A 14,270-nucleotide genomic window follows, 5' to 3' on the forward strand; every position below is an offset into this window, starting at 1 on the left:
TCGAATGTGCCTTGTGTAACTACTGAGCACTGGAAAATGAAATCCGGACCAGCATAGAAGCTGCCTCAGTTCGGTTGACATTGGAACAATCATGTCTCCGATTTTTATTACTGTTTGTTGTTGGCTTAATACGCTTTTCCCTTGCATTGTTAAAACATACTTCACACCAGCACGACATAACTGGCAGATGTAGATGGCGCAATTGGCTCTTGTAGTTTCACATTTGCACCTTTGCTCTTTGGCGGGGTTGTGTACCTCCCGTGATGTTCCGACACAATGCATACAATTGCTTTGATAATTTCAGCTGTCCCCGTCGAGCGGCGCTTGCAAAGTGCAGTTTAACCTCGAATTCCAGGTGGTTTTCGGAGGGAATACCCTCGGTAAAAAACATAACAGATAAACACTGCAGGGTGTTACCGAAATGTAATCCTTAAATTATAAAACAAAATCTCACCCCCATCCAAACCACCCCCCACCTTCCCCCATCTTCTGCTGTTTCCTTCCTTAATGGACCTTACTTTCAAAATCTGGGCTTGAAACAAGGACAGACGATTATTGCTTCCAGACTGACAGTAAAGAGTATTTATAACTGACGGACATCAGTTTAGCCGAGGAACTCGAATATCTTTGGCTATTACGTGGTTTGCTGTACTCGATACAGGGAGCCGGGGATTTCCCAAAAACAATAGAGATGACTACAGGGAGGGGCTGACACGTCCAGGTAGGTCCACTCACTCACCTCTGCGCGTTTGTCAATAAAGACTATCGGAGACCAGGCAGTGGAGTACATAGTTATTGCGCAGAGGGTGCTGTCCTGACGCGGATTTTGACCTGGCGTACGATACGGCAGCAGCAAAATCGGTTGCACAAACATTTCTCGCCAGTAAAGTCGGGCGCTGTCCAGGGTGCTGAAAGAGGGATCGCTCCGTACACTGTAAACAGTAAGAACTGATCCAGTCCCGACACTCACACTGACAGTACCCTTTGTAATTGCTTTCCAGTTTCGCTCACTTTTGTTTTAGTGTAGTCCTGGGCGACTGCTCACTGGGAGAGTCAGGTCAGTGCATTTGCCCCAAGCAGGAATTGACAAATGACGGTCAGGGCGGCCTTGAATTGTGCGCTAGAAGATCATTTTGAAGGAAGGTTATGATTTTCCCGGAGTCCCGCTGACTACTTCAGATGGAAGGATATTTGCTGCGACAGTAACATGCCATCAACTTTTTGGTTTCTAGCCATACTTTCTGCGCTTCTCATTGCTTTGTTTAGTAAGTATGATTCAACAATTTTTAATTTGTGATTTTGAGAAGTTAACATAAATCTTGAAATAGTATGACATAATAACTTGTGGCTGGGTTGACCTTATTTATTTCAGCACGTTTTCTGTTTTACATATAAGTTATTCCAAAATATTTTTCAAAATGCCTTTGAATATGCAAAACCTTGTAAATTACAATATGTGCAACTATTAATGCACCGTTTCAAATAGCTTGCTATATAAAAGACGGGTAAAATATTCACTGTTCCAAAGCGAAATGTATGCTGTCTATATTGTCTCAGCTGTTAGTGAAACGTTGGGCATTCAGTTTTACTTTAATACATTCCATTGCTCAGCTATTCCCCCCGGCACAATGATTCAATGAGGCTGGCTGCCAGCATTAAAGCCTCCTCTTTAACACTAAAGACCAGGCAATTCAAGCCTCCTCCATATTGCGCTACAGTACCTCTAACCTCCAACACTTGGCAGTGACTCCAAAGAAATATCAAGAAATAAAAATCTATGTACTACAGCGGAAGAGGATGGGGGGGCGGGGGAGGGGAGGGTACGTTGATCACGGACGCCAATGTTGCTGTTACCTCCAAGCACGATTCCATAGCTCAGTGGCTTTGGCATCCCGAATTCCCAGATTATCTAACGTAGTGCACATCAGTTTGGTGCTGAACATAGATTTGGCGACGAAGCACAAAAAAATGTCAGGCAAAAATGAACATTGTGAAAACTCATTAGACGTGACCTGACGGTCACCATCTATTGCAGTGAAATCTTCCCAAGTTTTATTGGTGTCAGTAAAGAAAGAGACGAGCGACGCCAAGTCGACATATTGCTGTAAAAGTGAGAGGGGGTGGGGGGGAACGCCCGAATACTGGTAGTCAATCCTAAGAATGACGACGGCGAGGCTTCGAAGAATATAGAGATAGATTACCATTGAGTAATTATGAAATAGCTTGAGACAGGAAGGAACACTAAGTTAGATGTTTTGGTTTTCAATTGATTTTATTAACTTCAGAAACATGCAATTTGATCCGTATATGAGAGTGAACTTAAAACTGGCATCAAAACTCCAGGGTCTGTTCAAATCCCTATTAAGGAATCTAACCATTATTTCAAAAGAAAGTGCTCTCCCAAATAGGAGGGCGATGAGCAGATTTTTGTTTCTCTTAGAGGGTCGTGAGTCTCCTCCCAGAGAACGTGAATGTTTGTTTTTAAGATGGAGTCAGATAAATTCTTGACGAACAAGGGACACAAAGGTGATAGAAGGAGGCTGGAGGGGGCTGCAAAGCAGGCAAGTGGGGTTGATGCCGCATTCAAATCATGACATTTTGCTGAATGTTGGAGCAGGCGGCTAGGGCTGAATGGCCTACTCCTACTTTCAGTTCATAACACGAATCACTAACTTGTGAGACTAACACCATTCAGGTAGCTTGACGATGTACAAGTCCAAGAATGGTACCTCTGACCCTATTAAACAGGTCGTGCAGTATGGGCTTTAAACTCCGGACGGAATTGGAAAGTTGTGCTTCCAATTATAAAACATAACACTAAGTTCCAGTTTTTAGAAAAAAAAGACCAAACTGGTACATTGTTAGAATTTGATTGCGGGGTAGTGAGGATTGCAAACTGCAAATTAAACCAAAATTAAGCCCATACTCAGCATAAAGCTCTTGTGGTGCAGTGGTAGTGTCCCTGTCGCTGGACTCATCTCTCGGGTTCATGTCCATCTGCTCCAGAGGTGTGTAATAACGTCTCTGAACAGGTTGATTGGGAAATATCTAAGATTCAATTTCTAACGGACACCACAAGCACTCCTTGTGTTGAAAAATGGTTTATCACCCCGCTGGCGATGCCAGTGTTCAGGCATGGTCCTGACACTTTAGTACTCCTTCGATGTTACAGAAGTTTGTATAGGTGAGCCAGTTCATTCTGCCTTTACCTTCTACTTGGTGGTACGTATCTGCTGGATTCATGACGTACTGGCCTAATTCCAATGTTCATTGGGCGTGTCAAAATGTTGTCATATAATATCACCAGAAATACACTCTATACAATCAAAGTTAACAACTATCATCTAATCATCTTATCATAATTGCATAGAAGGGGGGCATTTAGAAATTTGAGTCTATGCCAGTTCTCTGGAGAACAATCCTAGCAGTCCCATTCCCTGACTCTATCTCTGTAGGCCTATGCATTTAGTCTGTTCAAGGGCCATTCAATTTTTTTTAGAAATCATTCACCATCTCCACTTCCACCGCATTGATAGCAGCAAGTTTCAGGCCATTGTCGTTCACTGTATCTCTCATCCCTGAAACCATTCCTATAGATCCCTTGTGCACCCTCCCAAGGGTCTTCACACCCTTCCTAAAGTGTAGTGACCAGAATTGGATGTAATCCTCTAGTTGTTGCTTAACCAAAACTTTGTGCACGTTCGGCATGACGTCCCTATTTTTCTGTTGCGCTTTTATTTAGGCAACAAGAGGTTCCACTTTCTTTACTAACTGCTTTCTCAATATGGCCTGCCACATTCAAAGATCATGAACTTGATAAAGCTGTATCATTTCGTCTACATTCCGTGTCATTTTCTCTCTCTGCCAAAGCGCCTCACATTAATGCCCACAAGTACCTCTCCAGCAAATCTCTGCAACGGCCCAAAAAGTTGGATTTATGAGTGTTTACACAAAGCGGTTAATATCGTTTGTACTGTGTGGATTTTTGAAATAATAGATATAAGGCGCTCCCTGGGTGTCAAATCTAATCAATTTGGGCGTATCGCTCTCTCAACTCTTACAGCGTTTTGCTTCCGAATCAGTTCTGGGAAAAAAAACTCAAATATGTTATTGATGTCATCGTATCATAAAGACAGGCTGGTATCTATATACTATATGTGTGGAAGCTGGTATCTAATTCACATTTAGGAACTATCTCATCACCGCCGAGGATTCCGCGGTGCGTTATATCATATTATTGTTTTCAGGTAACTTTGTAAATGTTAACATAGGTGCACATAATACCTGAGTGTCGTTTTCCCAAAACTCAGGATTCAGGTTTCTCGCTTTCCTTATCCTTTAAGGCAATCGCATGGTCATGGCCGCAGGCGACCAAGTGGCAATATCTAAAGACAAATCGCATTCTTTACAATGCTGAGCTAACTGTACCTGGAATAACAGAGACCAATGAGGTCAATGCTTGTAATTAGTTGCACATCAGACAGCCATGGCTATTCATTTAGATTTATACATAACATAACTACATACGCAATGGGCCCGCCACACAAAATGTTTTGGCGATTCTTCTGGCATTGTAACATGTACTGTATATCTATTACTTCACAGGAATAAAAGTTCACTAAATTGTGCGCCTCACGTTTGAAAACAAAAAGCTAGCTAACATTCATTCAACAGGTTGTAATGAATAACCATCTAGAGAGAACACACTCGGCAAAATTGATATTGGAATAAAAAAAAACAGTTTGGTGGTGGAACTTGAACGTTTATGGGAATTGTTTCTGTTTTCATGTTGCAATCTTACACTTTCAATGCCCCAGACCCTCCAAGCGTGACATGAGGCAGGGCTCATGAAAGGATTGTTCATCATACATTGTATACGGCAACTAGCACTAAAGGTTCGCTCCCATCACTCAAGCTTTATCGATGCGCTTTATTTTGCAGCAAAAAAGAAAAATCTGGCTCGAGAGGCGAAATCATCAGCTTTGAAATTGAAAAATGCTGCCGCCACCTTGCGGCCTGCAGGCAGCCCTCTAACTGAATCCAGTATAGAGCCCGTGTGCAGTCTCAGCCCATTTCAAAGTGGGAGTCAAGGGCTCCCGGGCTTGAAACTCGATCCATCATTTCCCAGCACGCGATGACGGGGGCCATTTCGGTGCCTAATAATAGAAAGATCGCAAACCACGATTACATTGAAACGGCTTGCATTCCTATCACATCCTTAACGCAGTAAAGCATCCCACGGCAATCCAGTGAAGAGCAATGAAGAACGATTTCATAACCCAGATGCCGAGTTCTCTGCATTTCTGCACTGTCCGTCCGCTCAGGCGGACGCCACGCTCTAGCGTTAATGACAACCTGATGTCCGGCTAACTTTCAGATGAATGCTGTGCAAATTGATGGAATAATCTAAGCATCACTGCTGTAAAAATAACGTTAGTGTAGTGACTAGCAGCGAATTGGTGTTATCTTATTTCCAACAGTCAGTTTGTTCATTTGAATGGCATATTGATTTATATCCTGATTTATTATTGCAGCTGTTGATGCCAGAGTGTTTAAATACACGGGACATTTCATAAACACCCCTCACTGTGGTTTAAACACAAAACCAGGTCAAGGTTTCTTTTGCGTACTTTCAGCGATATTTTGATTGGTATTACGCTTTAGATGCTGCAAACTGCTCTTCACCTGCTCCCATTGAAAAAAAAATCTGGCACCGCGATTAATTACTGGCTTTTTTTTCATAAGTTGTAACGCGAATTTAAGATATCGAGTCCATTCCCTAATAACATGTAGGCGACTGCTCGCTCTGTGTTGCTGTTGATTTCCGTGCACTTCAACAAATGTACTGTTCCTCGCAACGTATGCCCAGTGAAAGGTACTTAGAACTAAACGGGCTGATAATTACAGTGGGTCGATACAGCAGGAACTGGAGAAATGTCTGGACTACACAAAAGCCGAATCTGAATGGTGCTTTTAGATGGTTGATGGTGCTAATGAATCGATTCATTGTCAGCCTTTTAATTAAAAAAAAGTGAAATATATTCAAACCAGCCGTGTCGCGGACTGTTGCAATCTGTAAGAGGAATGTTTCGGCGCCGTTTATGAGCGGGGACCGCTAACAATATTGTGTGCAATGCACTAAAGGTATTTACCACACTTCAGCAGACGGTTCTTTGCACACACATAGCCTGCCAGCAAATGGTTCTATAAATTCAGTTCCCCTGCACTCGGATATGCTGATTTTAGTGTTATCTTTAACCAAGCTGTCTGATAATAAATAGATATCTTTGCATAAATTTGAGAAGTATGTTAAATTTACTATCCTTGTTACAGGATAATATCATCTTACAGTCTAATATCTAATAATGCACTTATTTTAAATACAAAAAAATCTTAATTACAAGCAAATAGTTTTAATTGCGTGGACAACGATTGACAGTGATCCTTGGATAAAAGTGTAAATCTCTCCAAATGGGTTAGTCCTTATTAAAAACATATCTGGCCTCTGATGAGTTGGGGGCGGAGGGGGGTTGTTTGATGCTTACAGATAGAGAAGGGCTGTTGAGTGTTAATTCCAGCACAGGATAAACGCTTTTTTTTGGTGAAAAAAAAACTTGTACTTAGCTAAAGATTCCCAAAATAAAGACCGGCTTGTATCTCAGATCAGTCGCATTCTTCTCACCCATCCGAATGATCAGGGAGTGATTCAATCTTGCTTCGAATGAGTTTCCTGGTATGCTTACAAAATAAACTTAACAGGTCAACCGAGGAAGGAATTGTATTTCTCACGCTAAAAGTTATAAAAAATGATTCACGGTGGTTAGCGAGTGGGAGTATTTCATTCGCCACGTCGTTGGCTGGGCCACCTTAAAAAAAACAATCTGCAGCAGAGACGTACTGTCCATCACGCTTCGCTCAAACTTTCTTGTACCAGCCTCGCCAGCATGAATATTTCAGTGGCACGACAGTCAGTAAATTAAACACCCTTGACTTATTTATGGGCGATCGCAGCACTGGCAGGGTTAATTACGCGCTGTTGCATATCTGGATAATTACAACAGGCGATCAATAGACGCTGCCAAGCAGTGACTAGCTGCAGTTGGAGACCTCATTGCTGCAGGGATCAAGCAGTATGTGGTTCTTATAGCGTGGAAGAGGATGATAAAGGGCAGCGATCGGGGCTTTTCCAACCCAGATGCACATCCCGCCGCGTGGATCTCGGGCTCTATGTTAAGTGGATTCGCGCGGTCACTGGCACCCCAAGCTGGAGATTTACACAGGTGCCCCGTGTTTGGATAGTATCTTTCCCTTTTTTTTAAATGTATATTTCCCTCTGGAAATCGCTAGCCGACTTCTGGCGCTTGAATGTGGAGAGAGAGAGGGAGATCTGCATGTGTGGTCGTGGTGCGGCTGAGACGCGCAGGAGCTGAGCTCTGAAGCTGGGGGGGATTCGAACATGCTGCCCGGCTGGAGAGGGCTTTGCACTGGGGCAGGGGCAACACTTTGCTGCCTTCTCGTCTGGATCATCTACTCGCACTTAGTCAAAGAAGGTAAATGGTCGCCTGTCGTGATAAATGGTACTGCAATGTTCTGTCATAGCTTTCCTTAAAGGCAGCCTGATAAAGTTCAAGTGCTTAAATGCCGCAGAGGTTTTGCAACCAAAGGCACTCCGCTTTTCACTGTGTTTCCTCCAACGTCTCCTCATTGCAAGGTCTTTACTCCAAATACTTGTTTCGCCCAGTTCTGCTGGGCTCGAAGCTGAGAACGAGCAGCAGCATACGTGGCGGCTGTGCTCACTCAGATACACGCATATCTGCCTGAGAAACACGCTTAAAGTCATATACACGCCTGCGTAATCACAGTAAATATGTACGCATTCTCCCTGCGTATATGAGCATGACCGCAGCTATGCATGGTGCTTATATTTTGTATGTACGTAACTAAACACACACAACGTATCCCAGCAAATTTAACGTCAGACTGAATGAAGGGTGTGTGTTTGGCTGCAGCCCCAGCGATTTTATTCTTTTTTCTCGTGGCTTCTATTGAACAGAGCGAGAGAGAGAGAGAAAAAATAACTAGATAGTTCATTCCGTGCATGTCTGAACTTGTGTATTTCGCCCCTGGAAAAGGAACAACTGAGTTTCAAAAGCTAGCTGTAGTGTTGAATCCCGTGGCTCGATTACCACGAATAACTCCCCTTCCCCCGCCCGACCTGCCAACTCGTGACCTAGAACAGGAAAATAACCAATTTTTTTTTTAAAAAAAGGAAAGTCATCTAATTCTACCTTCCTAACACAATTCCAGAGAGGAGGCAGCGCTAACTGGGTTCCTGCAAAGATAAGCAACTCCTGAGAGAACAAACAAAATCTTTACACTAGTGGCCAGCATTATAAAGTTACCATGGAACCACCATTTGCTGAGAATCATGTTCCCTTCTATGACTTTTCGCATGTATAGATTGCCGATTGAAGATGCCTTGAGGGCGCTCCAGTCTCTCAAAAGCCAACTTCACATTGAACTGCGAATTTTGGAGCAGACATTCGTAGCTGATACAGAAAGATGCAAATTATTCACACCCCGTGAATGAGCACGCGGAAATAATGGACGAGACGGAAAATGCTGGCAACAGTAAACGTTTAAAAGAACACGTTTTGCTCTGAAGAGAGTGTATGGGAGTGAAATATTAACCCTATCTCTCTCTCCCTCCCCCCAAGGATGCTGTCTGACTTGCTGAGTATTTTGATCCTTCATGTTTTATTCCCTAATGTCGTATTTTTAAAGGACCTGGCAGTGCAGGTCTTGATTACAATTTCCGAAACCCTCGACAGGGTATAATTTGGAAGAAGCTGTTCTGTTCAAAGTTTCAAGCTCATGAAATGATGTGCTAGCAATTTCAGTTTGTTACAACCCCGGTTCCTCTTTGAATGTTACTATAACAGTATTTTCTCGATCGGATTGAAGTACATATTCCCTACAACATTCCTTATTGAAGTGGAGGCAAGGAAAAGTGTATCTTAGAGTGTCAATGAATGAAAACAGCTTCCCTTTTACAAGCCAAAATAATTTAACTTTAGAACATATCCTCAGACTTTAAAATAATTGGGTAAGGAATCTATGAAAAAAATCAAGTCCCAAATTTTAACTAAATGTCTAAGCAATATGCATATATAAAATAGGTTTATAATTTAACTAGAAATTAAAGAGTTTAGTTGTACGTATTTAGATGGAATAAAATTTAGCTGGACGTATCTCCAAGAGAAAAGTGCCTGTTAGTCCGGGGCTCCCAATTAAATCTTACTGGAATCATCTTTCTCTCTCTCTCATTATGTGTCTAAGCTGTGTATTTATGAACATGTTTTACACATTGCTGTAAATGTTTTGAATGCAAACAGCAACAGATAGAAAATGCAATGAATGCGACAGCATCTCCCCACGTTCCCCATGCCATGCATCTCTTCGTCATCGGGAGTGCCTGCAGCAACCTGAAATGTTGCTCCGAGCTGGTCAGTAGAGGGTGCACAAAAGCAGTGAGGGCTGACTATCTAATTTTATCTTCCCAAATCAAGTTAACCAATGTACCTTAGGCAGTGCTGCCCTGGATAAATTCCAGTGAGATCAGAAATTCAGTCAGTGCAAACTGATGGGATTGAAACAGCCAGAGCTGAACGTTGCATTTGTGGAGGGATTGTCAATTCAATACGGGCCCTGCTCGTGGAGACTGAATGTTCACTCAAATAGTGCGAATTTCTTTTTCATGCCGTGTTTGTAAAGGTTGATTAGGAATCCAGTTTGTGGCGCAGTCAACTGTGACTGCATATTCCCAAGCTATTGAAAAGACATTTTCAAGGACGGTTGAAATAATACCTCGGATCTGATGCTTGGCCAGTCTTTTAGCTTCATACTGTTTTTGCAGACTATTGCTGTACTTTTGGTGAATAAAGTCTGATAAAGTTCTGCTTGGTAATGAATTGACAAGATAAAATGCACACACTACAATTAGTAGCTTGAGCAATGAAGAGTTGTGAGTCCAGGTTGTAGCTTTGACTATTGTGCCTCGGGCAAGTTTTGTCAGTTCCCAGATAGAACTATAGATGCAACCTACTATAATAGCACAGTACTCCCATCGGGAATGGTGTTGAATATAGTCCGCTCACATTGTTGCGTGGCGTGAGGGATTTTATTTTTCATAGCACTGAGGTTGAACAGGATGGCGGAGAATGATTTCGGATAGGTCCGGGAGGACAGCTGTGTTGTCTCATTCTATGAAAAATATTCCTTTCGCAGGTTGTGAATATGAATTAGAATTGATGGTATCAGAGAAGAAGTCTAAGGCTTTTGTTGAAACGAAAACTTGGTGGGAAGTATACAAGGAGATCCTTTTTTGGAATAGAATGAACACAAAACCTGTAAATAAGCTGCTTTGCAATGAGATTGAAAAGTAAAGAAAAATGCAAACATTAAATGACTCATACACAGGATGTATTCAGTTCTCAGGTTATCTAAGGAAATTGCTGTTACTTACTGCAACTATATTTCCTAAACATTATGCTGAATGAATAGAAAAACATCTGTAGTTCACCATAATGGGTCTGCTCATAGTCTGTGATTTTCTACTCATTCTAAAGGGTGAAATTTGAAGTTAATAAAAATGTGGTATGGCGTAGGCAATGAAGTGGTAGTTATGAGATTCACTGGCAAGTTTTTATTTTTCAGGAGCAAATTGCACTTGTAGGGAAAAGACCAGACAATATTTTAGAATTCTGCAGAGCATTTCACTTTTGAAATGTAAAGCAATTTGCAGGCAAAGTGAATATAAATATTTTGGCATGAGGAACTTTAAATCTGTAAAGAAGCTCCGGTGCAATTTTCACTTTTGGAAGAAATAGTTACAAATTAATGCAGTGAAGGGATGTGACTTGAATTTCTTTAATTAATACTTTCATTGCACCTACAATAGTTCTGAAGCAATAAGATTTATTTTGAGGAAGGAATGAATATAGAATGCTCCATAGGCAAATTTCTCCATGAAGAAAATATTTGGTTCTGAAAGAGCTTCTGAGAAAACTCAGTTGAAATGTCATTTTGATTTCACCCAGTTAATTGCTATTGTAAATTATAAATATTATTGAAACCGACATGTTGTTAGCAAAAGAACTATCATGAGCCAAAAGAATGAATGATTTGTGCAATTGTTGATATTCCAATTTTTATCAACAACTTTAAACTCACCAAATAGATAAGCTATTTCAGCTTATGCCTTTGGAAATAGATAAGCTATAGAGCTGGGCTGAGATGTGGCAAATGGAGTTTAATGCAGAAACATGTGAGGTGATTCACTTTGGAAGGAGTAACAGGAATAGAGTACTGGGCTAATGGTAAGATTCTTGGTAGTGTTGGTAAGCAGAGAGATCTGTGTCATATGCAAAAATCCCTGAAAGTTACCACCCAGGTTGACAGAGTTGTTAAGGAGGTGGACAGTGTGTTAGATTTTATTGGTTGAGGGATTGTGTTTCAGAGCCATGAGGTCATGCTGCAGCTGTACAAAACTCTGGTGCTGCTGCACTTTGAATATTGTGTACAGCTCTGGTCGCTGCATTGTAGGAAGAATGTGGAATCTTTGGAAAGGGTGCAGAGGAGATTTACCAGGATGTTGCCTGGTATGGAGGGAAAGTCTTGTGAAGAAAGGCTGAGGGACTTGAGGCTGTCTTCATTATAGAGAAGAAGGTTAAGAGGTGACTTATTAGAGACATACAAGACGATCAGAGGATTAGATAAGGTGGACAGTGAGAGCCTTTTTCCTCGGATGATGATGGCTAACATGAGGGGACATAGCTTTAAACTGACGGGTGATAGATATAGGACAGGTGTTAGAGGTAGGTTCTTTCCTCAGAGTAGAAAGGGTGTGGAATGCACTACCTGCAGAAGTAGCAGACTCGCCAACTTTAAGGCGATTTAAATGGTCATTGGATAAACATATGGGTAATAATGAAATAGTTTAGGTTAGATGGGCTTCAGATCAGTTTCACAGGTCGGTGAAAAAAAAGCACAGCAGGTCAAGCAGCATCAGAGGAGCAGGGGAGTTGCTATTCCAGGTCAGAACCATTCCGTCATGCTAGATTTCTCTGGCTATGGATCAATTTAGAAAGATTGCTTTTTCCAGCTCCACATTTTATCGGCCCTGACTTTCCAGCATCTGCCATCTCCAACTTACCAGTGTCTTGTACTTCCATAACGTGATGTACCATCTCCTATTCTCAATGCACTGACCAAAGTAGGCAAGTGTGCCAATCACCTTCTTCACCACCCTGTCTACCTGTGACTCCACTTTCAAGAAATCATGTATCTGAACCCCTAGGTTTCTTTGTTCGGCACCTCTTCCAAGGGCCCTACCATTAAGTGTATAAGTCCTGCCCTGATTTACCTTACCAAAATGCAACACCTCACATTTATTTCAAATAAATATCTTGCATTTATCTAAATTAAATCTGCCATTCCTTGGTCCATTGGCCCCAACTGATCAAGCTTCTGTTGTTCTGAGATAACCTCCTACACTATCCACCACACCACAAGTTTTGGTGTCATCTGCAAACTTACTAACCTTATTTCCTATATTCACATCAAAATCATTTATAAAAGTGACAAGAAGTAGTGGACCCAGCACTGATCCTTGCAGCATACACTGGTCACAAGCCTCCAGTTCTTGACCATACTTCTGCTGATTCATGCTGATTTGGTGCAACTTTTGTTTTAATCGTACCAATGATTTGTCAACTGTTGCTTTCATAACTTATAATGGCATTGAATGATTACAGACTGACCATTTTAAATCCTCATAGCTTGTATTGTGTGTTTGGAAATAATTTTGCTCATTTTTCTATTTCAGAATGTTTATCATAGGTTAATAGTATTAAGTTGTTTGGCTCAAGGTGTCAAGATCTTTACAAACAGGGAAAGCTTTCTTTATTCAACCTTCAGTATCAACTTTTCCCTTCAGAATTATGATGAATTGTTTCCTGAATGCAATTAGGCTGCTTGCTTCAATAGCTACAAGTTCACCACCATTTTTGTAAAACCTATTCTCCATAACCTTTGTTCCTGTGGCTGACTTATCAAATTTTCTCATTATTTCTGTTTATATGAAAAATTACTTACCTTTTCTCATCTGTTTTTCTATTCAAATTAATTTCTCATTGGCTTTGAATAACATAGTTATTTTTTCAGTTGTGTTAAATCAATTGGAAAATATTTCTAGATATTACAAACAAAGTCAAGGAGAAATGGACCCTTTGGTCCAACTCGTCCATGCCGACCAGATATCCTAAATGAATCTAGTCCCATTTGCCAGCACTTGGGCCATATCCCTCTAAACCTTTCTTATTCATGTATCCATCCAGATGCCTTTTAAATGTTGTAATTGTACCGACCTCCACCACTTTCTCTGGCATCTCTTTCCATACACTCACCACCGATTGCCCTTCAGGTTCCTTTTATATCTTTCCGTTCTTAGCTTAAGTCTGTGCCCTCCAAGTTTTAGACTCCTCAAATGGGGTAAAAAACCCTTGGCTGCTGACACTGTCTATGCCCTTCATGATTTTATAAATCTCTACAAGGTCACCCTTCAGCTTCCGATGCTCCAGGGAAAATAGCTCCAGCTTCTTCAGCTTCTCCCTATATGCAAACCCTCCAAACCCAGGAACATCCTTGTAAATCTTTTCTCAACTCTTTCAAGTTTCATAGCATCTGGGAGACCAGATGCTGGGAGACCAGAATTAAATGCAGTATTTTAAAAATGGCCCAACCAATGTCCTGTACAGCCACAACATGACCTCTCAACTTCTATACTCAATGCACTGACCAACAAAGGATTGTGTACCAAATGCCGCCTTCACTATCTTGGTTACCTGTGACTTCACTGTCAAAGAACTAAGAACCTACACTCCAAGGTTTCCTTTATTGGCAACACTCCCCAGGACCTTGCCGATGTTTTTCAATGGAACATCCTATCATATAGCCTTCCTTCAAAAATTGCAGTAAAACAAAAGGGCTTTCTGAACAATTTAATTATTTGATGTTACAAAGAAAAGTAAAATCAGATGAGTGAAAGATCATTTGGATGCATACATTTCTTTCACCAGTATATTAGTTATGCCAGAAACAAAACTGTCAATTTGCACTTAGCTATATAACACATCAAATGAAAATTCCAAATATCTGTTTGAGTAGTTTTTAATATACAGTGATGTAAGGCATTCCTCTTCGTGGAGTGT

The 14,270-nt window shown here is 41.2% G+C and overlaps 1 protein-coding gene across 4 annotated transcripts in view; it reads left to right on the forward strand.

Moving 5' to 3' along the window:
- Positions 1 to 7,004: 7,004 nt before the first annotated feature.
- The window catches only part of LOC132828189 (chemokine-like protein TAFA-5), a 334,410-nt gene continuing 327,144 nt past the window's right edge, over positions 7,005 to 14,270 (forward strand). For all 4 annotated transcript variants that reach the window (XM_060845130.1, XM_060845127.1, XM_060845129.1 and 1 more), the window contains exon 1: positions 7,005 to 7,550. In XM_060845130.1, coding sequence (XP_060701113.1) covers positions 7,457 to 7,550 — 94 coding nt within the window. In that variant the 5' untranslated portion in view covers positions 7,005 to 7,456. The remainder of the gene's footprint in view (positions 7,551 to 14,270) is intronic.

Source organism: Hemiscyllium ocellatum, chromosome 26 (assembly GCF_020745735.1).
Source record: "Hemiscyllium ocellatum isolate sHemOce1 chromosome 26, sHemOce1.pat.X.cur, whole genome shotgun sequence".
Classification (NCBI taxonomy): Eukaryota; Metazoa; Chordata; class Chondrichthyes; order Orectolobiformes; family Hemiscylliidae; genus Hemiscyllium; species Hemiscyllium ocellatum.